Below are 27,490 nucleotides of genomic sequence, written 5' to 3'. Positions count from 1 at the left end.
TGAGGGGTGGGCAAAATAATATTACTGACAAAGGAGCTTAAGCTGCTCATGGGATGTGATCCTGGCACCTGGTAGCCTCAGGGCTGCTTAGCTCTTTTGGAGTGATGCTGCAGGTCTCCCCGCTTTCTGGTTCTGCCAGTTATGTGGGCAAATTTCTATTTTGGGCATGTGTGGAGAAGGTGGGTTGGACTCGGTGATGTTTCAGATAATTTCCAGTGTGAGGCTAAGAACCTAAGAATACAGGAAGCGCCTGCTGCATCTGGCGAATGTTTCATCCGTCTACCCTCCTGTTCTCAAAGTGGCTGACCAGATGCCTGTGAAAAATCCACAAACAGGATTTGAGCACAAGATCCCTCTCCCTCCTGTGCTTTCCAGCAACTAGAATTCAGAAGCATTGTAAAACAGAGCTCCATGAATTGGTCTAATCCTCTTTTAAAGCCATGCAAGTGGATGGCTATCACTGTATCCTTTGGGAGCAAGTTCCATCGTTTAACCATGTGCTATGCAAAGGACTTTCTTTTATCTGTCCAGAATTGTCTAATGTTCAGCTTCATTGGAAATCCACGTGTTCTAGTTTTATGAACATGTCCTCATTGCCCCTGGCAGATGCCTGACCATGTTACCGCTTAATGCCAGCCCTGTTGTCCATTGCTATAGCTGCAAAGAGGGTCCTATGCTAGAGCAGTTGCTTGGGCAGCAGGGAGATGTTTCTCTGTTGATGGGGGCAGGGGGAAGAAAGCCAGACTTCTCATATTTACAGCAGGACTGGCCAATCCAAAGGCTCAGTTCAAGCTGTCAGTCAGCATAATTGATGTTTTGCACCTCTGCTCCTTTCCATTCTCCTAAGGCCACAGCACTCACCTTCTATGATAATTTGGACCCAGCTCCTGTCTCACACTCCAGAACACCAGGCAGAACTCTGCAAACAGGATCTCAAGTCTGGATGCTGCCACCAGACATTATCACACACACACACACACACACACACACACACACACACCAGCTCTTATGAAGCTCAGGCTCATGAGCTCAAAGAGGAAATCTGACCTAGCGGTTTGCTGTGACTCATATCATGCCTTGAACTGTCTGAGCATCTTTGCAAGGAAGCCACAACAAAAAGTCTTGTCTGAGAAACCCCCTTGGACAACTGGACTTTGCAAGCTGAGAACTGAACAAAGTCAGTTTAGAGGCTGGTGTGGGATCTGCACCCCTTCCTCTGCATTCATCCATTTGAAGTAACTACCACAGTTTTTTATTCTGTATCTATCCATTTAGTATTTTAAAAGGAACAGTAGAACAGGGCTCAGTGTGCTATAACACACGTGGGCAGAAGATTTAGACAAGAACAGTTGTCTATGAACAGTTGATGGGATTGTCCTCATGGGCTCTGTTCAGCCATGAAACATAATGTGTGATGCTTGGCCAGGTATTTTCTCTTGGTCTGATGCTCAGCAAATTTGCAGATGACACCAGACTGGGAGGGGTAGCTAATGCTGCAAAAGATAGAATCAGAATTCAAAATGACCTTAACAGATTGGAGAACTGGGCCCAGGCTAATAAAAATAATTTCAATAGGGACAAATGTCAGGTTCTGCACTTAGGCAGGAAGAGCCAGGTGCACAAATATAAGATGGGGGGGGGGGACACCTGGCTTACTAACAGTACATGTGAAAAGGATCTAGGGGTCTTGGTGGACCACAAGCTGAACATGAGTCAACAGGGTGATGCAGTATATATATATATATATATATATATATATATATATATATATATATATATATATATATATATATATATATATATATATTGCTATTCTAGGCTGCATAGTATCCAGATCAAGGGAAGTCATAATACCACCCTATTCTGCCTTGGTCAGACTATACTTGGAATACTGTATCCAGTTCTGGACACCACAATTTGTTGTTGACAAGCTGGAAAGTATGCAGAGGAGGGTGAACAAGATGATCAAGGGCCTGGAAACCAAACCTTATGAGGAAGGGTTGAAGGAGCTGGGTATGTTTAGCCTGGAAAAGAGGAGACTGAGAGGAGATAGGATAGCCATCTTCAAATATCTCAATGGCTGTCACATGGAAGATGGAGCAAGCTTGTTTTCTCCTGGTCTGGAGTGTAGGACTTGAATCAATGGCTTCAAGTTGCAAGAAAGGAGATTCTGATTAAACATCAGGAACTTTTCTGTGGATAAGAGCTGTTTGACAGTGGAATGGATGCCCACAAGAGGTGGTGGACTCTCCTTCCTTGGAGGCTTTTAGGCAGAGGTTGGATGGTCATCTGTCACAGATGCTTTGGCTGTGCTTCCTGCATTGCAGAGGGTTGGGCTAGATGGCGCTTGAGGTCCCTTCCAACTCTACGATTCTATAATTCTTTGAGCTATCTCAAAGGGTGGTTGTGAGGATAAAGTGAAGACCCCTTGAGTATCTTGAATGAAGGGTGAGGTATTGGTGCGAGAAAGAAGGGCAGTCATGCTCCAGGGCAGGCAGGCAGTTGGCCAGATCCTCCACAGCTGCCTTCTCCAACATGGTGCCTTCCAGTTGTCTCCATCTCTCATCAGCCCCAGCCAGCATGGCCAGGGGTCAGGGGTTTAGAGGACGCCAGGCTGCTTGAAGAAGGCTGCTCCAGCCGCTCAATTTTAGCATCCTTGCCACTGGGCATCACTAAGCAATCTGAGGGTTTGGTTGTTCGTTGCCACTTGACTGATTGACTTTTTAACCCATTTCAGAACTTGGCTGTGGGGGCCAAAGCAGTGGGATCTTTGCAGCTGACCTACATCTCGAAGGTAAGAACAAGGTGGAGATATGATTGGCAGGAACCTGGCAGAGCCTGTTGTTCTTCTCCACACTTCTAGTCCTCAAGGTTTTGTTGCCATTGTTTTAAGCCCACCAGTTCTGTGCTTATAACTATGGGTGCACTTACTCTTATAACCATTTGAGCTTGTGACAGCAGAGGCAAAATCTGAGCTGGGTTGGATGGGCTATTTTCAGATCCCTGGTCAAGGATGGCACCATTCCTGCATTCTTTATATTGGTTTGCATGCCCCAGCGCTGCTGAGTAGGAATTCAGCTGCAATAGTAACATATCTATAGCTGGACACAAAATGCCACTACTTCCACTGGGGACAAACCTGTTTCTCATTGCCCAGCATAACCCAATGATTCACAAATCCTCAATTGAGGAAAGTATAATTTCTCAGGGGAAAGAGAAAGCCTTTGCCTAATGTGGAGGAAGAAGGCAGAACTATGATGCTGCTGCTGGGGCAGAGAGCAACCCGGGGGTCAGGGGGCCAATTGCAAAGTGTGACATTTCTAAAATGTTAGCTTTATCCACTTATTAAAAGCCAAGTTTCTAGTCCACGGGTGGGGGCAATTGTGACTCTCCAACTGTTGTTGGAGCCTAACTCCCTGCAGCCCCCGCCAGCATGGCCAGTGCTCAGGGATTATGGCAGTTGTTGCCCTACATCAGGAGGGGTGCAGTTTTCCCCATTCATTCCTGTTCTAGTCCTTTGGCTGCAGAGCCGTATGTCGCTGTCAGTGAAGGCTCAGTTAAGTATATCCGGCGCGTGGTGCAAAGATCCCTCTAGTAGTGCCCCCCCCCCCATTTCCCAGAGTTGCCAACCTTTTTACAGCACTGCCGGCAGCTTTGCGGGGCTGGAGGAGGCGGGCAGCGGCTGGAGGGCGGGCTCCTCTGGTGGGAAAGAGGTGGAGGCTCCGGGCATGGCACTGCTTCAGCGAGGTGGGCGAGGGCAGTGAGTTGATGCCGGGAGGCGCCGCGCCCAGCCTCCACTTCTTCCATGGCGGCCGTGCTGCAGTGGCCACAGTAGGCAGAGGCTCCAGGCGTGGCACTGCTTCAGCGCGGCATGACGGAGGCAGGCGAGGGCAGTGAACTGGTGCCTCCCGGCACCGCATCCAGCCTCCACCTCTTCCCTGGCGCACTCCAGAACTTGGCGCCCTGGTGCCCCATGCCACTTGCCTCTAAGGGTTAAGTATCCTGGACCTGTGACAAAGGCTGTCCCTTGCCTGGATGGGGGATGCAGAGGAACCTCTGCTTTTGACATGGCTGGAATGTAGCCTGCTGTCAGGTGAGAGCCGACAAGCCAGCAGCCACAGCTGTCTGGCTGGGACGGCAGCCAAGAGCTGGGAAGGAGGTATGTTATGGAAAGAGCAGGAGATAAGTCTGGGGGAAGCTCTCAGCCCAGGGCAACACAGAACCTGTTGGAAGACAGTTTCTCAGAGCCTGTCTCTGCTCCACTTAGCTTGGAAGAACACAGAAGGGGTGAGGTGCAAGAGAAAGGGAAATTGACATCACAGAGGCAGCGGAAGAGGGTGGTGTTCTCGCGTGGTTTCAAGGGGAAGAGGAACCACCCTGGAGAATCAGATGAGTCATCATCAGGGTAGCCATAGGTTGTGAGAGCAGGGAGCTCCAGACAAGAGGCTTGGTTGTTTTCCTTGTTTTTTCTTAAATAATCTCAACCGTCAATGAGTGAACATGTAAGCATCTTGCTGCTGCTACAGCATGACTCATCTCAACTGCTGCTGAGTACGAAGCCCATCAGATAAGCCAGATAGGATGGTGGAGAAGAAACAGCAGCAGCAGCCCGTGGAGGTGCCATCCGGGCAACAAGCAGCAGCACCTGAGGCTCCAACGGCAGTGGATCCTACACAAATTCTCTGGGTAGAGAATCAAGAATTAAAGATAAGATTAGCACGACTGGAAGGAGTGACGACTGAACAGGCAAGACAGCTCTCTGACTTATCTGGTAGGCAAATGGCAAAGAACCTAGTCTCCCTTTCCCCACGCTTCAACGGAAATGCTGCAGAGTATGACTCCTTCAGAGCTTCCTGCTTGTATAACCTAAGGCTTAAAGGGGAAGAATACAGAGATGATGAGGCAAGAATAGTCACGATTGTGGGCCTTCTGGAAGGGAGGGCTAGACAGTGGATTACCCCTTGTTGATGTTCAGTCGTTCAGTCGTGTCCAACTCTTCGTGACCCCATGGACCAGAGCACGCCAGGCACGTCTATCCTTCACTGCCTCTCGCAGTTTGGCCAAACTCATGTTAGTAGCTTTGAGAACACTGTCCAACCATCTCATCCTCGGTCGTCCCCTTCTCCTTGTGCCCTCTATCTTTCCCAACATCAGGGTCTTTTCTAGGGAGTCTTCTCTTCTCATGAGGTGGCCAAAGTACTGGAGCCTCAACTTCAGGATCTGTCCTTCTAGTGAGCACTCAGGGCTGATTTTTTAAAGAATGGATAGGTTTGATCTTCTTGCAGTCCATGGGACTCTCAAGAGTCTCCTCCAGCACCATAATTCAAAAGCATCAATTCTTCGGCGATCAGCCTTCTTGATGGTCCAGCTCTCACTTCTGTACATTACTACTGGGAAAACCATAGCTTTAACTATACGGACCTTTGTCGGCAAGGTGATGTCTTTGCTTTTTAAGATGCTGTCTAGGTTTGTCATTGCTTTTCTCCCAAGAATCAGGCGTCTAATGATAGTGTGCTCACGAAATTGACTGCCTTTTTGAAGCTCCTGGACAGCATATTCAGGAATCCAGCACAAGAGGCGGAGTTGGAACTGGAATTCCTTAACCTCAGGCAAGGAAAGGGAACTGTAGCACAGTTTTGGTCCAGTTTTGTGATGCACGCCCATCAACTGGGGTGAGAAGTAAAGGCTTTGGTCTTTACGAGGAGATTCGGGATGAGCTGGCGAAAATGCCAAGGTTGAACACCACCTTGGAAGAGGTGGGGCAAGCCGCCTTGCAATTAGGCCTGAGATTCCAGTCACGTGACAAGATGCGCAGGGAGCAAGGGAAGCCTGGCAGCCACCAAACGTATGTCCCGTTAGAAAGCACGGGGCCGTTAAGTCAGGAGGGGGAGGAACCCATGCAATTGGGCTCCCTCAGAGGGGGCAGAGTGCCCGACACTACACGGGCTGAGAGAGAGAGAAGGCGGAGGGAGCGCTTGTGTTTCACCTGTGGCTCTGCCAATCACATGGCCCATCAGTGCACTGTGGGAAGGCCCCGAGGAGCACTATCAGGGATGAGTGTGGCAACGCCTGGAGAGTGCAGAGAGACGCCGTTGGGAAAAGAGCTGCCCCAACCCATTCCGGAGGCCTCAGGTTGGGAGGAGAGAGAACAGAAGGGCTTTCACCTGGACCGGTCATACCAGTAATCACCGTGGGCTCTACGTTACGACTCCCAGGTGGAAAGGGCGAGCGTGTAGAAATCCTCATTGATTCAGGAGCGTCCACAGATTTCATTGACGTAGACCTAGTGAGTAGGTTCGGAATAGAGAAACAGACGTTGGAAGAACCCTTAGAAGTGCGGACTATTGACGGAAGGCCGTTTCTGTCTGGCTGCGTGTAGGAGGCTACGATGCCCATAGGGCTGGAGCTGCCGGGAATGAAAAAAAACCAAAGAATTAAATATAAGTTATTAATTGATGCAAGGGAAAGAGGAGGGCTAGGATTGCCGGATTTAGAAATATACCATGACGCAGCGGGTTTGACCTGGATCAAGGATTGGATGAAGTTGAAAAATATGGAGGTATTGGATTTAGAAGGAGTAGGATTAGGTTTCGGATGGCATTGGTATTTAATAGAGGAAAATTTGAAAAATCAAAGCAGTTTTATGAATAATATAATAAGGAAGTCACTCTATAAAATATGGAGGAAATATCGAAGAATATTAGAACCCAAAACACCATGGTGGGTGTCATCGGCAGCTCTTGCCTTTGATGTTGCTGTGAGGAACGGCAGGCTCAAGCGTTGAGCTTAAAAGCTGTTTATTAGACATTAAGAATTACAGAGTGATGAAACATGACTACTCCCTATCTAACAGATTTCCGGACTAGAGTCTTCGCGCCTTTTCCAACAAAGAAAGCCTCTAGTCGCCCTAAAATGACGTCTGTGCTTACGTCTCCCCCTTTGTTCCTCCCCCTGTCTGCTACTGACAGTGTGAGGGCTTTCTCCCTCTTCCGGAGACGTCTGCTGGTGAGGACTGGAGCTGGAAGTATCTGTACTTATTATCGGTAATTGCTCTCGATATTTACGCTCCTCCCCCTGACTGGCTGAATCCCAATCTTCTCTCTCTGCCTTTTCATCTATGCTCTCCCCCCTCTCTTCCCGAGCAATGCTTTGATCCCTGACAGTGGGTATCCCCTCTTGAGATTGTTGCTGCGAGGAGACACAATATGGAAGTTAATTGGCTGACATATAAAAATTTATTAGAGGAGGAGGAGGGGAAATTAAAAGAATACAAGGAAGTAAAACATTATTTGAACAGTTGGTTACAACATTTCCAAATTAATCAAAGATTTCAAAAGTATATGTTGGAGATGTCAGAAGGAAATCATAGAATCATAGAGTTGGAAGAGACCCCAAGGGCCATCCAGTCCAACCCCCTGCCAAGCAGGAAACACCATCAAAGCATTCCTGACAGATGGCTGTCAAGCCTCCGCTTAAAGACCTCCAAAGAAGGAGACTCCACCACACTCCTTGGCAGCAAATTCCACTGCTGAACAGCTCTCACTGTCAGGAAGTTCTTCCTAATGTTTAGGTGGAATCTACTTTCTTGTAGTTTGAATCCATTGCTCCGTGTCCACTTCTCTGGAGCAGCAGAAAACAACCTTTCACCCTCCTCCATATGACATCCTTTTATATATTTCAACATGGCTATCAGATTACCCCTTAACCTTCTCTTCTCCAGGCTAAACATACCCAGCTCCCTAAGCCATTCCTCATAAGGCATTGTTTCCAGGCCTTTGACCCTTTTGGTTGCCCTCTTCTGGACATGTTCCAGCTTGTCAGTATCCTTCTTGAACTGTGGTGCCCAGAAGTGGGAACACTATTCCAGGTGAGGTCTGACCAGAGCAGAATACAGTGGTACTATTACTTCCCTTGATCTAGACACTATACTCCTATTGATGCAGCCCAGAATTGCATTAGCTTTTTTAGCTGCTGCATCTCACTGTTGACTCATGTCAAGTTTGTGGTCTACCAAGACTCCTAGATCCTTTTCACATGTACTGCTCTCAAGCCAGGTGTCACCCATCCTGTATTTGTGTCTTTCATTTTTTTTGGCCAAGTGTAGTACTTTACATTTCTCCCTGTTAAAATTCATATTGTTTGCTTTGGCCCAGTTCTCTAATCTGTTAAGGTCATTTTGAAGTGTGATCCTGTCCTCTGGGGTACTAGCCACCCCTCCCAATTTGGTGTCATCTGCAAACTTGATCAGGATGCCCTCAAGCCCATCCTCCAAATCATTGATGAAGATGTTGAATAAGACTGGACCCAAGACAGAACCCTGTGGCACCCCACTAGTCACTTCTCTCCAGGATGAAGAGGAGCCATTGATGAGCACCCTTTGGGTTCGGTCAGTCAGCCAGTTACAAATCCACTGAATGGTAGCATTGTCTAGCGTACATTTTACCAGCTTCTTTACGAGAATATCATGGGGCACCTTGTCAAAGGCCTTGCTGAAATCAAGATAGGCTATATCCACAGCATTCCCTTCATCTACCAGGCTTGTAATTCTGTCAAAAAATGAGATCAGGTTAGTCTGACATGACTTATTTTTCTGAAACCCATGCTGACTTTTAGTTATCACAGCGTTCCTTTCTAGGTGCTCACAGACCGTTTGCTTAATGATCTGCGCTAGAATCTTTCCTGGTATTGATGTCAGGCTGACTGGGCGGTAATTGTTTGGGTCCTCTCTTTCCCCCCTTTTTGAAAATAGGGACAATATTTGCCCTCCTCCAGTCTGCTGGCACTTCGCCTGTTCTCCAGGAATTCTCAAAGATTACTGCCAGTGGTTCTGAAATCACCTCTGCCAGTTCTTTTAATACTCTTGGATGTAGTTCACCTGGCCCTGGAGACTTGAATACATCTAAATTAGCCAAGTATTCCTGTACTACCTCCTTACTTATTCTGGGCTATGTTTCCCCTGCTGAATCATCTGCTCCATATTCTTCAGGTCGGGCATTGTTTTCTGTCTTGGAGAAGACTGAGGCAAAGAAGGCATTGAGGAGTTCTGCCCTTTCCCTGGTCTTGGGAATGAGCTGGCTATCTTGTCATGATCCAGTGATCTGCTGGGGTCTATGACCTTCTTGTCGGTGCACTGCAGACTCCATTGTATTGGGATTAGGATGGAGAGAAGCGGCGAGGCCAATGGGACGACGGTCTGTGGGCCTCTCACTGGAGAGGAGAGACAGATACCCCTGCAGTATAAGTCCTTCAGAGACGTGTTCTGTGTGAAGGAGGCATACAGGCTGCCACCACACAGGCCTTATGACTGCAAAATAGACCTGGTGCCAGGGGCAGAGATACCCACCAGCCACCTCTACTCCATGTCAGAAGTGGAATTAACCGAATTGAGGGAATTTCTGCAGAAGAATTTGAAGTGGGGGTTCATACGACCAACGAAGACTCTATGAGGAGCTCCAATCCTTTTTGTGAACAAGAACACTTCGGAAAGGAGGCTCATCGTAGACTATAGAAAGACCAACCGGTGCATGATTCCCAGTCATTACCCGTTGCCGCGGATTGGAGATCTACTGGAGAAGTTAAGATTGGCAAAAAAATTTATGAAACTGGACCTGAGGGGGGCTTACAATCTGATATGGGTGAGAGAAGGTGACGAATGGAAGATGGCCTTTAACACTAGGTATGGGACCTTCTGAGTATCTCGTGATGCCGTTTGGATTGCAGTCGGGCATGGCCACCTTCCAGGCATTTATCAATCACATGCTGTCAGATCTTTTGGACAAATCAGTTGTCGCTTATTTTGACGATCTTTTGATCTACTCAGAAGTCCCGGAAGAACATGTACAACACATGAAGGAGGTGCTACAGCGGCTGAAGGAACATCGACTATACGCAAAGCTGGAGAAATGCCAATTCTACGTGGCAGAAGTGGAGTTCTTTTGCTACAGAATCACCCCAGAGGGGGTGCACATGGACCCAGCAAAGGTGGAGGTGGTAGTGTCGTGGCAAGAACCCAGGGCATGAAAGGACATGCAAAGGTTCTTCAGATTTGCCAACTACTACAGGAAATTTTTACATAGGTACTCTGGGCTCACGGCACCGATGACAGATTGTCTGAAAGGCAAACAACCATTCAGGTGGACAGAAGAAGCGCAGAAAGCTTTTGAGAAACTCAAGACCATGGTTGCTGAGGAAAAGTATTTGGCACATCTGGACCCGCACAGGCCGATGATCGTGAAGACAGATGCTTCTGACAAGGCGCTTGGGGCAGTGCTACTCCAGGTGGACAAAAAAGGGGAACTGAGACCATGCGCCTTTCACTCGCGAAAACTAAACCCGTCGGAACAGAATTACACCATATGGGAATGGGAGTTGTTGGCCATCAAGGATGTCCTGCAAACATGGCGCCACTTCCTAGAGGGAGTGCACCGACCACAAGAATATGGAGTACTGGCAGACAGCCAGATATCTGAACCAACGACAGATTAGGTGGGTGCAATTCTTTGCCAGATTCAATTTCAGGATAAAGTATGTGTTGGGGTCACAGAACCAGGGAGCGAATGCACTGTCCAGGAAGCCCAAATACTTTGGAACCCAAACCGTGCCAGAACAGAGACTGATCCTCAACCCTGAGCAACTGCGACTGGCAGCGGTGATGGCCGTGGAACGGTCCGAGTTTCTGAAGCGAACGGGAGAGGATGAGTTTGCTCGGAAGAAGAGGGGGGAGAAAAGGGGGAGAGCCATGCGAAGGATTTGGCAGAGAGAGGAGGGTTGCTGTACAAAGGGGGAGCCGTCTACGTTCCAGAAGGTGAACTCCGGGCCGAGGCACTCAGACAATGCCACGATAGTCTGACGGCAGGCCATTTTGGGCAATGGAAGATGGAACACCTAGTAGCGCGGGACTTCTGGTGGCCGCACATGGAAGAGGAGGTCAAGGAGTATGTATGGCCCTGTGAGACTTGCCAACGGGCAAAGAGGCCCCGTGAGTCCCCAGCAGGTCTGCTACAACCACTACCTACCCCACAGGCGCCTTGGGAAACCATTGCCATGGATTTCATCACTGACTTGCCAGAGTTGCAGAAACAGACAGTGATCTGGGTAGTGGTGGATCTTTTTTCAAAGATGGCACATTTTGTACCTTGCAGGAAACTACTGTTGACACATGAGACTGCCCAACTCTTCGTGGAACATGTGTTCAAATTGCATGGTCTACCACGGAAGATTGTATCGGATAGGGCAGTGTTTTTCAACCTTTTTTGGGCAAAGGCACACTTGTTTCATGAAAAAAATCACGAGGCACACCACCATTAGAAAATGTTAAAAAAATTAACTCTGTGCCTATATTGACTATATATAAAGTAATTTTTCCCACGGCACACCAGGCAACATCTCGTGGCACACTAGTGTGCCGCGGAACAGTGGTTGAAAAACACTGGGATAGGGGAACGCAATTCACCTCTCAGTTTTGGAGGAAACTGATGCAACTGCTGAAGATGGAAGTATGCCTCTCGTCAGCTAGACACCCGCAGACAAACGGTGAGTCAGAGAGGACGAACGCCACATTGCAGCAGTATCTACGTTGTTATGTTATTACCAACAAGATGACTGGGTAGAGAAGTTGGCTCTGGCTAAATTCGCATACAATAACGCCGTGCACTTATCGACACAACAAACACCATTTTTTGCTTGTCAAGGGAGACATCCACGGGTGTTTCCAGGGCAGGGGGACAGCCTTGCAGTGTCAGCGGCAGAACATTTCGCAGAAGAAATGGAAGCGCTGCATAGTATTTTGCGGGATCATCTAGAAAGGGCGAAGGCTCAGGTCAAGGCAGAAGCGGATAAAGACAGGGAGGTGGGCAAGGAGATCAGGGTGGGGGACCAAGTATGGTTGTCCTCAAAAGACTGGCCAAGCAAAGGGCGATGCCGTAAACTGGAACAGCAAAGGGTGGGGCCATTGCAAGTGGTGGGACAAATCAACCCTGTATCGTTCACGTTACACCTACCTGAGTCAATGAAGATACACCCAGTGTTTCATCGGTCGCTTCTATCACCAGTGACGCCGAGACACCAGTACCAGGAGAGAAAGGAGCCACCACCCTTGCCGATCTGGGTGGAGGGTGAACCGGAATACGAAGTGGCCGTGCTACTAGACTCTCACAGGAGGGGTAGGGGGGGTACAGTATTTAGTGGCTTGGAAAGGGTACGGATTGGAAAAGAATTTGTGAGAGAGCGCGGAAAACATACATGAACCAAGGCTGCAGAGTGAGTTTCATCATAGGTACCCTAATAAACCCAAACCCCAAGGTTGGGTCGAGGAACAGCCAGAGTGGGAAGAAGAAGGGGAAGGTGAGCCCGAGTGGGAAGAAGCAGAGGAGCCGCAACCGGGGTGCAGTTATTGGGGAAATGATGAGGAGGAATGGTGGGAAGTGGCCCAGAACACCCCAAGAGAGGAAGAGGAGAGGCATGAGGAACGAGAGGAGGCCCCTAGAGGGGGGGTGATGTCAGGTGAGACCTGACAAGCCAGCAGCCGCAGCTGTCTGACTGGGACGGCAGCCAAGAGCTAAGAGGGAAGGTTTGTTATGGAAAGAGCAGGAGATAAGGCTGGGGGAAGCTCTCAGCCCAGGGCAACACAGAACTTGTTGGAAGACAGTTTGTCAGGACTTCCGGCGAGGACGCCATCGCGGGCGGTCGTGGGTCGCTTCGGCAGCGAGGCGGCCCAGGCCGGCCCGGGGGTAGGAGCCCCGCTACCGCAAAGCGGGGCTCCGTTGAGCCGCGGGTCGAGCGTCCCGCGGCTTGGGCTCTCCGGCGAGCCCACTATGGCTCTGAACCCTTCCCTCGCTCCCCCTGTAAAGGGGGAGTGGCGGTGAAGGGACCACGGAGCCGGGCTGAGGAGACATGCCCCAACCGGACCGGCGAAGCGGCGGCCGCCGCTCGCGGTGAGCGACATCGTTCTACCTGGTGGGGAAAAAATAAAAGAAGCCCGTCGGCTCTGAGTACTTGATCAATTGAACTTATTCTGGATATTTGGTGCCTCGGGAGACGCGACGAAAAGGGAGCCCGTCTTTCTCCCTTTGGTGGATAGAAAGCAACGGTTCTGATGGTATTGCTGCTACAGTGATGAATACAATGTTTAGACTTTTGACAAGTGAAAATAATCAGATCCCCTTTGGGGGAGAAACTTGGTGGAATATCTCTTTTTGAAATGGATGGACTGCAATCTTTTCGCCCTGACTCCAGGGAAAATGGCTGCGGAGACTTGAGTGTGAGATGGAAAAGTACTGTGACTAAGATGGAAAAACACTGAAATTTGATACCCTATGCCCACTTCTACCATGTTAAGTTTCGTTTTCAAGCTGGTTTTAGACTCTGAACTGACTCATGAACAAAGGATTATTTTGTTGAAGCTAGAACTGCTAAACCAAAAATTAATTTTGTTGAATTATGATATTGCAGAAAGGGTATATCCCACAGGAGAGACTGTTCAGAACATTGCTAAAATGGAAGGAAACCTTGGCAGAGAGCTGAAGGGTATTATTGAAGAACAAAACATGATGTCATTGCAACTCCGAGAAGATGAAAAGTCCTGTTGGGGTGGCAGACCCAGGATGAGAAGATTTTTTATATCCAATTTCTGGGGTGAGAGTCCAGGAATGATGGGAAAAAGACTCATATATCTACAATTAGAAGAGGATTGGAATTTCGAACCGGAGATGCTGGAAGGTGATGATCTGTGCCCCCTGATGCTTCCTGCAAGGACTGCTGTAGACTACGTCTGGAACTGTGGACTTATAAGAAAAGAGGACTTTTTGGAAGTTCGTATTGGTGTAAGATGGAGGATTGTGTGGGGGGAGACCCCGAAATGGCGAAAGAAAATGGATAGAAAAGGGATAGGGTGAAATGTATTAAGGATAAATTTAGGTCGGTTTATTATGGTACCCTGAAGCCGGAGTGTTAAGATTTTAAGTTTTTGAATTAGAGAAGAGATATTTGAATCTTTCGTTATTAGCAGTAACCTAAGGGTAAGAAGATGTTTGATATGATTTGTTATAAGAAGTAATATGTTGTGTTATGATGCTGTATTATTAATTATCATGAAGTTAGAATTGGACTAGATTTTGATTTAAGTTAATTGAGTGATAGATTATTGAGAATTAAAATTAGATTTTAAGAAGGATGTTTAGTTTAGTTTTGATTTTTAAATGATTTAATTTCAGAGATGAGAAGTTACTAAAGTAAAATGGAATTGGAACCGAAGGAGAGAAAACGGGGGAAGTCATTAACAATGATTCGAACAAGAAAAGTTTTTTTTTATGTAAACAAGAAAAAGAATTGTTGGTGTATTTGTGTTTGTTTGAATGTTGGGGGTGGGTTTGGGTTTGTGCTGTTATTTGTGTTATGTTGTTCTTTGTTTTGAAAAAACCAATAAATTCCTTTAAAAAAAAAAAGGAAGACAGTTTGTCAGAGCCTTCTTTGCTCCACTTAGCTTGGAAGAACGCAGGAGGGGTGGGGTGCAAGAGAAAGGGAAATTGACATCACAGAGGCAGCGGAAGAGGGTGGTGTTCTTGCGTGGTTTCAAGGGGAAGAGGAACCACCCTGGACAATCAGATGAGTCATCATCAGGGTAGCCATAGGTTGTGAGAGCAGGGAGCTCCAGACAAGAGGCTTGGTTGTTTTCCTTGTTTTTTCTTAAATAAACTCAACCTTCACCGAGTGAACGTGTACGCGTTTTGCTGCTGCTACACCTGCTATGCAAAGGAAAGAGTCACTGCTGTTGACCCACCCAGTTTTGCCTCTGGCCATGCCCACCATAAGCATGCGGCCCCCAAAGGTTTGTCTGCAAGGGTTGGCCTTGCAAAAGATTCCCCCTCCTTTAAATGCTGCATGGTAGGAAAGGCTTCACTTGCTCAATCCTGCCTGCCTTAACTGTGCTGAGAAAGGTTTAGGATGCTGAGTGTTTGTCTGCTATGCTAAAGGCACCCTGGAAAAAATGTTTTCAACTTACCCAACAACTAGCACAAAAATACTCAGGGCTGCGTCATCAGCCACCTCATCTCTGTCCCTCTTTCCTTGCAGGTCAGTGTGGCTCCCCCCAAACAAAAGCCAAAAACATCCCTCTGCTTTGGTAAGTTGAAGGAATTCTGGGGGAGGGGGGAGGGAAAGGGCTGGTTCACACATGCATGTAAGTCTTCAGAGCACAGTACACTTGAAAACGAGCAGCTGCACTTGCAACACTTTATGTTTCCCTTGGCTTTTTAACATGTATGACTTGTGTTTATGTACACAAGTCATCACTCAATGTCACTTTCAGCCATCAATTAGGGGACGCTGATGCATAAGTTGTCCATCAAAGAGAAGATGGACACCAGTGATTCTGTAATATGGTTATTTTGTTCAAGTCTCCCCAAAAGGGCTCTAATTTCATTTCGTAGTTGCAGAGGAAAGCTAACACTATGCCAATTGGATGGCGTGCGCTGAATGTTGGGCTGCATTCAGACTTTTGTCATTTCCTGTTTTCATCAAAGCATAATTTGCCATTACATTTGAACCAGCAAACCATGGTTAAGTTTACCTCCAAAACATAAATTAATGATTTAAGCCCAGTATACCCGAAGGAGCGTCTCAATCCCCATAATTCAGCCCGGACACAGGTCCAGCTCCGTGGGCCTTCCAGTGGTTCCCTTGCTTGTGAGAAGTGAGGTTACATGGTACCAGGCAGAGGGCTTTCTGCAGCGCCCGCCCTGTGGAATGCCCTCCCATCAGATGTCAAGGAAATAAACAACTGACTTTTAGAAGACATCTGAAGGCAGCCCTGTTTGGGGAAAAAAATAATAATGTTCAATTCTATTTTCAATATTCTGTTGGGAGCCTCCCAGAGTGGCTGGGGAAACCCAGACAGATGGGCGGGGTATAAATAAATTATTATTATTACTATTATTATTATTATTATTATTATTATTACTATTATTATTATTATTATGCATGACATGCAAGGGGGGAGGCAGGAGAACAGAGCTCATCCTTTGTCAACCTCCAACACAATCCTCATTGGTCCCAGCTGACATGTGCTGGCTGAGGCTGATGGAAGTTGTAGTCTAAAACATCTGGAAGGCACTAGGTTAGTGAAGAATGCTTCAGACCATAGTTTAGATTTCAAGGAGTGCCTTAATGCACCCTTAAAGTGGATTCAGATTTATCCCACTCCACCACAAGCTTATTCTGTGAATTTGATTCCCTCCTTTCTCAGCCACACTTTCAACCCTCGGGAAACCGACTTGGCTATCCCTCTGGTTTTTGAGAGGATTTTGTCCATGCAAAACCTTGCAGTCATAGAAGCCAGAAGATGTTTAAGGAGCTAATAGCTGACTTTTAAAATGGGATATTTAGAGAGCTGAATTCTATGAACCATATGCTGCACGCCTTCTGCCCATCTGCAAAATGCATCATGGTCTTTGTACCTGAACCCCCATCCAAAAGGTGGTTGTATACAAGCAGTGCTCTAAAAAACATAAAGTTTGCTTGCATTTCAACTTCCCATCTACATTCCCCAGCACAATGTATTTTTATTTTGTTTTTTTATGCAATTATCAGAGTTGTGAACAATAAAAAGATATTCAATGAAATATCAATATCACTCCCCCTAATAGCAAACTCTGGTTCCAACAGAAATGGAGCCAAAATGAGACCACTAAGAATAAAGAGGGTGGCATTGGCCTAAGTGGCGGAGCTTCATGCTCCGGCACGGGGGGGGGGGCGGAGAGCAGGTGGGGGCGGGGCTGGCGCACGTCCTGGGGGTGGGGCGCGCCGCCTGCTGGGGCGGGCACTCCCCCCTGCACTCCTCTTCCACTGCCAGTGATTGGCCTGCCTCAGAGAATCCTGAAGTTGGCAGAAGTACCAAAACAAACAAACAAATCCCACCCCTTCTAAAATTCCCAAACAACCCAATGAGAATGGAGTATTCTCCAAAACCACAGAATATTGAGTGTCATTTGGAAAAATAAAACAGAAAACAAGGGGTCAGGAGAAGGATGCATTGGTCTGTTTGGGACCTTAACTGAAAAGTAGGGAACTTGTGACCCTTCAGATGTTGTTGGATGATGATGATGATTTCACCTAGAGCCTGGCATTCCTCCCAAAGGAGGCAAGCACATCAGTACTAAACACGGTTAAAACCACCCTAAAAAAAGTTAAAAGCATTCTCTTAGTCAGTGATTTGGGTTTGGCCAGGAACAGCCATCAAATGCCTGGCTAAGCAAGAATATTTTTAGATGCTTCTTGAATGTCAGTATTAGGAAAGGCAGACAAACAGGGACCCACCATTGAAAAGGCCCCGTCACAGGTCAATGCAAACCAGGCAGCCCCCAGAGGTGGCACCCCCAACAAGGCCTCAGCTGCCAACTGTAGGGATCCATAATCTCTGGCCATTGGCCATGCTGGCTGAGTGGGTCTGGTGGGATTGTAGGCCACAGCATGACTTCAAGGGGTACAGATTCCCCACTCCTGCCCTAACCATTTATACTACCCTAGAGGACAGTGGGGCTGGCTGGCTGGCTGGCTGGCTGGAACCCTGAACAGGAGATCTCCTGTTAGAAGGTGAGCATACGGTGTGGCATTTTATTGCAGGTCCCACTTGCAGAATTTATAAACCCAGCCATAAAATCCAAAGCCAAGAACTTTAGAGTGGCATTTGGTTTTAGATTCCCCAATGTAAACAACTCATTTAAATCTTAAGTGCTAAGACCAGCAACTGTATCAGATTGGATTCTGTGAGGGCAAATGCCTGCCAGAACAGAATTGTTTTCTCCATCTGAAAGAAGGTCCGGGGGGGGGGGGGGAGAGCTGTCCAGGTGAGCCTCAATGTCACATCCAATCTATACGACTGAAGCACATGGCGTCTCCCAAAGAATCCTGGGAACTGTTGTTTACTCTTCATAGAGCTAAATTTACCAATAGTCTACAATTTCCAGAATTTGGGTGGGGGAGAAATGTGCTTTAAACAAATGGTGTATTCTATGCTCAGTGGGGTGCTACCACTGAGAAGACACTGGATCTTGTAGCTATCCATTGGACCAAGATGGCAGAGGTCCTTGCGCAGAGGATCTCAGCTTGTGGTAGGAAGGGTGGGGGAAATAATGGGAGGAAGACCACAGGTTGCTGTCCATTACTTTGAACGATGCCAAACGCTGACACTGAACTCTGTGTCCACAGTTATTAATGCATTGTCTCAGCGCTATGTTTTGCAAGCCAATGACCAAAAGGACCTGCAGGACTGGGTGGAGGCACTAAATCGGGCCAGCAAGATCACGGTAGGTTTGCGCAGTGCTTTGGGTATTCTTTTGGTGTTCAGTGGAAAGAAGGGGTCATGTTGGTTTCCTTTTATTCAGGCTTTAATCTGGTTGGAATATAGGGATTTCTTTCCTTTCCTTTCAGCTGAATTATGTGGGCATCTTGGCCAGAATCTTAAAACATAATTGAACAGGTGGAGTGCATTAATTTGGGGGAAGGGGAAGGAGAGGGGTCTGCACTTACGGTACAGGGAGTACGTCTTATCTTCCTCTCTCCCCCCCCCCTTTATTCTTTTATTTATCCTGATTAGTTTGCAGGTAGATCAGACAATGTTAGCCGTTAAATGAGCATTCATTCCAATTTGCTTATGGGGAAGTTAAACAACATTGCATCAAAGCAAATGTTATCCCACACTTTGCTGTCACTTACCTTATTGCAAAAAATGTGGCTTTTGAGGAAGTGGGTTTGTTGTACAAGACCTCCCAGTCATAATTGTTGAACCAATTTTTGCTGGTATATGATTGAATCCCATCTGAAAACAGTGATTATCTGGAAGTGCCCAATGTAAAAAGTCAGTGTAGAAAGTCTTTAAATAGTAAAGTAATAACAAGCAGGTTCCTCCTCCACTTTTTCCTTAACAACTCACCCCAGAAAATGCAAAACAGATAGAACACCCGGGATACAAATAGGGAAAAGGCCCCGATAAGTATTTTATCAGTATTTTATAGCCTGAAAAGTCCTGTACTACCACAGGCAGGGAGGGGGGCACCCACAGCACTTTGTTACACTTCCCCAGCCATTTATTCTAGTTAAAGTTACTTCAGGAGAATTGCAAAAGCAACTGCAATTGGGCACCTGCAGACCAGCAAGGCTGGGCAATGTCACAAATTGCATGGATTTAGAATTTATTCAGAGTAATTCTGATAGGTGGGGTGAATTTGCAGGTTCTGAAGAACTTGAGTTGGTTTAATTGCCATTCTCACTCACCCAGCAGAAAACAGGAACAGGAGTCCGGTAAGAAGAAAGAGGGGTTAGACATTAGAGTAGCCTTTCCCAACCTGCCCCCCCCAGCTGTGCCCAACATGTAGTAAAAGTTGTCTTTACCACTTGCCAGACCAATGCCAAACCAATCTGAGATACCCTGGCGTGTGATAATTCTCCCCAGGGCATTTTACCCATCTACATGTGTTCTATATGCCATGAAAAAATGGGCTGCTGTTAATATGCCCTCCTTTCCATGGCACATACATTGATTTATACTGTAAACTGTGATCTTTGGGTGAAAGGTGGCATATACATCTAATTTGTTGTTGTTGTTTACAGAATTTGAACAAGCTTGGCTCTGTAATTCATGACATGAACATTTGTTCCCAGTTAGCAAAGATAGGGAACCTGGGATCCTCCAAATGTTGTTGGACTACAACTCCCATTGGCCAGGCTGGCCAGAGCTGATGGGAGTTGGAGTCAAACCATCTCTGGAGGGCCACTGGTTCCCCATTTCTTTTGTAGGAGTTATTCTAAAAACAACAACAACCTGTAAAAGAACTACCCACATTTTTGGTGTGATCACCTGGAAATGGTGCATTGTGTGAATTTAACTCCCTGATGGAGGGGGAAGACACTCTCTTTTGCTTTAGCGGTGACATGTATATGGAACCCGAAACTTCTCTAGCCTAACCTAGGAAGCCCCTTGCTTTAGGGGCCAGCTTAGAGGGATGTTTCCTTCCCTCCCTGGTGGCAGGCATTTGCCACATCATATGGAACCTTTGGGTTGAGGATGCCTTGCTCGGTGTGTTGATGGCTCTGGCATTGGGGAAGTGTGTGTGGTGCACCTGCGGTTGGAAGATAAAATGCCCCCTACCTGCTGCCTTTTGACTCTCCTCCTGCATAGCTTACATTAGACCGGTTGCCAAGCTGCAGTGATCTAACCCTGTGGTTTTTTTGTCCAGCTTCCTTAGAAATGGGCCAGTGGCTCTCCACTGATCAATAGGGACGGAAAGTTTTCCTGAAAGGCAGCTTGTGTGCCGTATAGCAGTTGCTCTCTGCCATTGTGCACCTGCAGCTTGGTTGCGTTTGTAGGCCTAGAGACATCTTCTACGAGCATTGAGGAGATGCACATGGACTGAGTAGCAAAGGACAAGTCGGTCAGTTTTGGTTTCTCATTTTTCTTGTCTCAGAATCAGGCCTCCACATTTTTGAAGCAATTTGTGTGTCTTTTTAAAAAACCACTCTTGAAAATCCATCAGCATTTTTGTGTGAATTTTTCCTAATAAACACATTTTTGTGTGCAATTTTGACTAACTCACACATCTTTGAAAGTAATTTCCCATAATAAAACTCATTTTTGCATGTTGTTTACACTAATACAGGGTGGGTTTTTTGCCCACTTTCCCCTAATATGATGCATTTTGTACTCACTGGTTGGTTGGAGTAATTCAGAGTAGTATGAATTTTAAATAATAGCTGTGTTTCGGTTTGCATATTGGTTCAAGACGTGCAAATTAGGTGGCTTCCCATTGAAAGGCAAAGAAAATCAATGTTCTCTCCCCCCCCCCCAATCTTGGGTCCCAATAGCACTGTACATTTAAATCCATATCATAGCTGTTTAAGCAGTCATGGCTTCCCCAAGGAATCCTGGCGTCTGAAGTTTGTTAAAGGTGCTAAGGGATGTTAGGGGACCCTTATACCCCTCAAAGAGCAACAGTGCCCACAGTGGTTTAGGAACCAATCCCTCTTCACAGGGAACACTGAGAACTGCAGCTCTGCAAGGGTGATAGAGGCCTCCTGTCAACTCCGCCACCCTGCAAGGAGAAGGTGCAGGAAGTGTTTGGTTTTGTTTGTTTGTTTGTTTGTTTGTAGAGCTCTGTGGGCATGGCTTATGCCCCACTTGCCAGAATGGTTGGCCACTGATGCCTTAAATACAGGGATGACTTGACAGTAACTTGACTAAATTCTCCATATCCACTCACCCTGTAAAATCGCTGTGCTGCTTCTGAAACAGGAAGATGTGCTCCTGTTACATGCTTATTTCCTGTTTCACTGTCCATGAGGGCTGGCTACTTCCCCTTCAGTTGGCCAGACTTGACTTTCGAAAACTGGTTGCTGTTTTGGAACATGGATTATTATCTTAAGAACTGAGAAATGAATATGAAAGGAAGCCTTTTTAGATACCTGAAGTCAAGTCAATAGTGGCTTCATTTGCACGTTGTGTTAGGCATACATCTAAGATGTATTAAATGTGAGCACCAAGTGGGGGCAAAGTTGTGTTTGCAAATATGCATATCATTAAAACACCAGAGGGGAGCAACCTCAGTCCTGGGAGCCAAACGTGGCCAGTCAGGCTTCTCTCTGGCCTGCTCATCCCTTCCTCAAAGGCCTTTGACTGGCTCAAATGCATTCTTTAAGTGTGATAATGCCAGGAGAGTGAAATGTGTGTAGAAATCTCTGACTTTTGTCACCATATGGGCCCTGGAAGGTCGCCCGTGTGGGAATATGACCCTGATAGGCATTTGCTAGGGTCAAAATTGTCAATAGCTTCTTCCCACGCCAAGTACAGGGTGAAGGTATTTGCTCTTTGCCCATTCCTGAATTACTCTGTGGCCTGAGGGTCATGTGAGACCCTTGCTCTAATTTCATGCAAGTGGTGATGGGCAGGTAGGGGACAGGGGGGAAAGTTGACAGCAATCAACAGTGCTCTCCAGCCACTTCCAGCCCTGTCCTTTCCCTCCACTGGCCCCAGCCCCTCCCCACCCCAGCAGCATATAGCTCCAGGAAGGTCAAAATCTGATGAAATAGGCTTCCGGCGGCTGACGCCATTGCGGGTGGTCGTGGGTTGCTTCGGCTGCGAAGCACCCAGTCCATCCCGGGGGTTAGGAGCCCCGCTACCGCAAAGCGGGGCTCCGGTTGGGGTGCGGGAAGAGCGTCCCGCTCCCTGGGCTCCCCGGCTGTGCCCGTTGTGGCTCCGAACCCTTCCCCCGCTCCCCCTGTAAAGGGGGAGTGGGGGTGAAGGGGCGACGGAGCCGGGCTATAGGGGATATGCCCCAACCGGGATGTAAATGCGGCGACAAAGCCTGTGATGAGCGTCTAAGTTCTACCTGTCTTTAGTGAGTGAAAAGAACCCAGAGGCGGTGAGTAATTGATTGACTCTTTGTATCTCTGGAACGATCTGGGGGAAAGAAGAAAGGCAGCCCGCCTCCCTCCCTTCGGCAGATGAAAGGAATTAACTCTTTAAGTGACTGCTGCTACACTAATTGACAGAAAGTATCTGGAAATTGAAAACTGAGACTGTTGAGATTTCCCTTCGGGGGTTAACTGGGGAAAAAATATCTCCGTTTGAAGTTTTGGTCTTTATACTCCGGCATCGGAGAAATGGCGGCGACTTGGACTTTCGTGGGAAAAAACTGAAACAAAGGAAGGAAGAGACAGGAACTGAAACTTGATACCCACCCTTCCCCCCAAGATGCTGGACTTTGCGCTCGCGCTGATATTGAACTCTGATTTGGAGGATGAGGAAATGCTCACTGTCTTTCAACTGGAACTGCTTAATCAAAAACTACAAGTCTTGAGTGGAATTGTAAATGGAAAGAACCTATTTTCCACAGAAGAGGCTTTTCAAAAGTTCTACACAATGGAAACAAACTTTTGCAAAGAGCTGGGAGAGGTGTTTGAAGGATGGTCTGAGATGGCTGGGCAACTCCGAATGGAAGGGGGGCCGGTTTCTGGGGGTGGCAGCCCTGGAACAGGAAAATTTACAATATCCAGACTCCGAGGTGGCAGCTCGGGGGCAAGGGACATGGAATTAAGATTTCTACAAGAAGAAGAAGTATGGCACAAAGAAACGGAGAAACCCAGAATGGAGGGGATGAATATCCTGAAGCTCGATGCAAGGTTTGTTGTGAATGCAGCCTGGATCTGTGGACATCCAGAAGAAGATAATTGGAGATCCGGTTCTGGTGAAAGACAGAAAAAGACAATGGACAGAAGGGGAGTGGGTTGAAGTAATAAATGTATAATCTGAATGGTCTGCCATGGTATCCGAAATCGGAGTGTGAAGTCTGTTAATTACAAGTTTATTTTAAATAAGGAGATATTGAATTTTTAGTTAAAAGCAGCATGATAAAGGATAGAAGAAATAAGTTTAGCTATAAGAATATTTGGTTAAGATTTAGGTTATAATGCAAAGATTAAGACAATTGTGTTTTTTCTTTTTAAGTAAAGTTAAATTTTTTATAGAGAAAAGTTGTTAAGGAAATAGTATATTGATTTAAAACCGAAGGTGTATAGGCGGGGGAAGTCAAGCGTCAAGATTCAGAACTAGAAATTATTATTTTTTGTAAGGTATATAGATAAGAAGAAGAATCCTGACATTATGTGTATTTGTATTTGTAGGTGTGGGGTTGGGTTTGTGTTATATTATGAAAATGTCAATAAATTCTGTTTAAAAAAAAAAACAAAATCTGATGAAATGAGCCATTTCTCATGTGAATTTGTCTAATCCTCTTCAAGATACACCTAAACTAGTGGCTTTGCTGAGGAGCAGAAGAAGGCAGTTGCCTTCATGCTGTGCTTGACATCTCTCTGGATGTGTCTGGTTGGCCACCATGGGAAAAAGAGGGTCTGGGATTAGATGGAAGCTTCCCTTTGATCCAGCAGAGCCCTTCTAACCATCTTACGGGGAACTTGCATGCAGAAACAGCCTCTGCAATTCCTTCCACGTATTGGCTGTTTGAGATCAGCCCTGGAATGTTATGTACTGGGCCAGCTGAGGCAGAGATCTGGGTCAGGTAGGTGTTAGCCTAGTAAAAGCCAGTTTTACTTGCGCAGCCCACAGAGTACCTTCACCTCTCTGATGGAAGGTTGGAAAGTGAATCCTCCCAGCATTTGCTACCAGATTGTAGATAATAATTTCTGCTATTAGGCAGGGGAAATGCATCCTGAAAGCCACAGACTCCTCCTGAATCTGATATAGACCCACATTTAGGCTTGTACTCTGGCCAAGGAGCTGCTAAGAGCTGCTAGATGTCTCTGCCTGCTTGGCACCTGAAGGCCTGTGCTGCTGCTGCTGCTGCTGCTGCTGCTGCTGCTGCTGCCATCACCCCTGTCTGGAAGGACATCTGAGTACCTTTGCAGGGCAGGCATTGGGAATGAGCAAAGGGGGGCACCTAAGAGGAAAGCTGAGGAAATAGATACATGAATGGCTCCATATCGGGCCTGGGAGGTGGGGCCTACACTCACCACCACATCTTTTTTGGGGGGGGGAATATAATATTTATTAAAGATTTTCCAATTAAATCCAAATTACAATACATGATTAAATTTTTCTAACTCCCCTTTCTCTCACTAATAGGAGCATACTAAACAAACCCCCCTCTCACGGGGGTAATCAATAATACTTTCCCAATTTAACCACTTACATTACACATATCATTTTTACTTTCGCGGACTTCCCCGATTCCCCCCCATTGATTCCCAAATTAACCCTAATTCACAGTTATTGCCAATTACTCCCCATATTACTTTTTCTCCTTCTTACATTTTCCTTATATCTTTTACTAAATACTTTTCCAACTTACAAGTCTAAATTATCATTTTAAATTATCCTCTGCATTCACTGTATTTCTAAACCTCCATTGTCTAATCCCAAATCCATTACAACAACTGAAGTGAAATTAATTTTACTTTAACTCTTCCCCCCCTTCCCTCCTATTCACCATTCGTTTAAATTCATTAACCATTGTCCATTACCAAGCCGTATGTCTATACCATAATGCAAAGAGAATTTCCATAAAAACCATCATTTTTTCAACCCACCCCCACCCTTTCAAATTCCAAAGTTCCACTGTCCTGGGAAACTGGCCTCTGCTCCATTCTTATCTCATATGTCCTTGAGAGTTTTTCAACATTGTCCAAAGTCTGTACCGCCTTCCGTTTAACTCTCTTCTTTCCTACAGTTTCCCCATTCTTACTTCTCGTTGTTTTGAACCTCCTGATTTTTCTATCTTTTTCCGGCGGGTTGAATCCACTGATTTTTCCCTGGATCTTCTCCTCTTCTGTGTATGTATCCTCATAGCTTTCACAAAAAGTCATAAATCCATTTTCCTGCACAGCCAAGTCCGCAGATACCACTGTCCCCGTTAGCTGGTTTAGCCGGTTGACTTCCACTGTTAAATTGTACAAAAGTTCCAAAACCTTTGTTTTGAAGTCCTTCATCCATTTCCTTTTGGGCATCCTCAAAGTCCATAAAGTCTATAAAGCTTATGCAGTCCAAATATTATCCTTCGTTGCTAAGGCAACCATTCAAAGTTTCCTCAAAGAGAGGGTAATAGTATCTTAAAGGCTTCAGAAATTTCCTTGTCACAAAGTTAATAAATTGCTTCGGAATTGAAAGTTACACTGTTTCCTTTTGTTTCAACGCTCAGGGAACCGACTTCCGTTTTTAAAGTTCCCAGAACATCCGAATTTAAGATCGCTTAAAAAAAAAAAGTCAATACTTACAAAATCGAATTAGCCGAATCTTGGAAGAATTGGACGCTCTCTCTGTCGGCAGCCGCTACTTCTCACTGCGGGGCTAGTGGTGGATCCACAGCCCCCACGCCTCAACCTCGCCTGTCACGGCAGCCCTTACTAGGGCTTACTGGAGAGCAAGGGAGGCGCCCCTGGGGGACCCGCCGGATCCCATGGCTCCAGGACTCACCTCCTGGAGTTTCTGGGGGGTCGAAGCGCAGTTTCGACTCCCCCCTCCCCCGCAGCGACGGAGAAACCTCGGAACCGAGGTTTCTCCCGACTGCACAGAATGGCGTCCAACCAGAAGTCCTCACCACCACATCTTAAGAGGTGCCGAGAAGGGCAGGCTCGGCTCTTGCTCTGTAATGTACTAGTGTTAGTATATTTTTACATTGCAATGTAGCCAAAGCAAATTCCAAGTATGTTGGAAAATGTACTTGGCCAATAAAATTATTCCTATTCCTAAATTATTCCTATTTACTGTACAACCACCAGAGGAGACTGGGTATTGTGCTTTGCAAATCAAAGGTACTAATCCCTCAGAGAAAGATTTTTTTTTTAATGGAAGTTGTAGCAGGCTTGGTGTGAGCACAACGTTCGAAACAGAGTAAGATACTAATTTAAGAGGAATGGCTGTAGAAATCATGGGCAGTTCTATCTAATTTAATACAAGGGAAATTTATTATTTATAACGGTTACTTCAATACATTTTAGAATTAGGCATAGTGAAGCCTATTGAAGGCGGTGCAATTAAACAAGACTCATCCAGACTTCTGTTTGTCCCACCACTTTCCCCCAGGGAAACCCAATCTTTAGCACTCAGAGCAAATGTCAATCAGGTTTTCTCCAGATTGATATTTGCCCCAATTTAAAGCTAAAGGGTAGGTTTTCCTGTGGCCTTTTTTCAGGGGGAGCTCACCGGAACTCAGTTCTGGCCCCTCTCAGGTGCCATTCTGCGAGAAAGAGGGAGGTGCTCATGGTGAGTTCTGGCACCTCTTTTGCTAGAAAAATAGCACTAGGAAAGGAGCCAGGGAAGGGGCAAACCACTAGGACCCATGCCTTGAAAGTGTGGGTCAAGCAGAAGTGAAAGCAAGGCACTGGGCTTTGGGAAGGAGGTGTAAGGCTCTGACAGGGTCCGAGAGTCCTCCTTCCTCCTTCCCAAATGCTACTTTGCGCATTCCCAGCTTTGGGAAGGAGTTTGGGGGGCTCTAGGACCTTGTTAGAGCCTCACAGCACCATTCCAAAGCCTACCGCCTCACTTGGCTGGCTTCCGGAAGCCAGTGTGAGGACTGGAGGGGGCGTCAAATTTTGGCCTCACTCCCCACCCCGTGTGACAAGGCTGGACCAGGGATAAAGTACAAAGACATCTTTGCTAGTGCTGGAAAGATGATACGTAGATTCCATTAAGGAGCTCTAGGTCTTTAAAAATGTACACTTTAAAAATACTATCAAGAATGCACAACACATATGCAAGATTCCACAAATCAGATTTTGTGCTGGGGTGGGGGCTTTTGTGTCATTCAAATCCAGCTAGTCCATCTGTCAAAAAATATTCGAGCAAAATTATTTGATCTTAAAGAACCAACTTTTTTCTTTAGTACAGGTATATCTGCAAATAAATGCAGCCCATTATTTCCAGTATGCACCCCTGTTTCAAAGTGGAGTACTGCAGGAATTCTACAAATCAGCTGGACTCTTTGCTGGTCTT

At 46.5% G+C, this 27,490-nt stretch overlaps 1 protein-coding gene across 2 annotated transcripts in view; it reads left to right on the top strand.

Annotated features, from left to right (window-relative positions):
* PLEKHA2 (pleckstrin homology domain containing A2) overlaps positions 1-27,490 on the top strand; it is a 115,999-nt gene that overhangs the window by 43,260 nt on the left and 45,249 nt on the right. For both annotated transcript variants that reach the window (XM_033171936.1, XM_033171935.1), the window contains exons 3-5: positions 2,738-2,794; positions 15,070-15,118; positions 18,202-18,299. In XM_033171936.1, coding sequence (XP_033027827.1) covers positions 2,738-2,794; positions 15,070-15,118; positions 18,202-18,299 — 204 coding nt within the window. The remainder of the gene's footprint in view (positions 1-2,737; positions 2,795-15,069; positions 15,119-18,201; positions 18,300-27,490) is intronic.

This window comes from Lacerta agilis, chromosome 15, assembly GCF_009819535.1.
Source record: "Lacerta agilis isolate rLacAgi1 chromosome 15, rLacAgi1.pri, whole genome shotgun sequence".
Classification (NCBI taxonomy): Eukaryota; Metazoa; Chordata; class Lepidosauria; order Squamata; family Lacertidae; genus Lacerta; species Lacerta agilis.
This window is presented reverse-complemented; position numbering and strand designations above follow the sequence as displayed.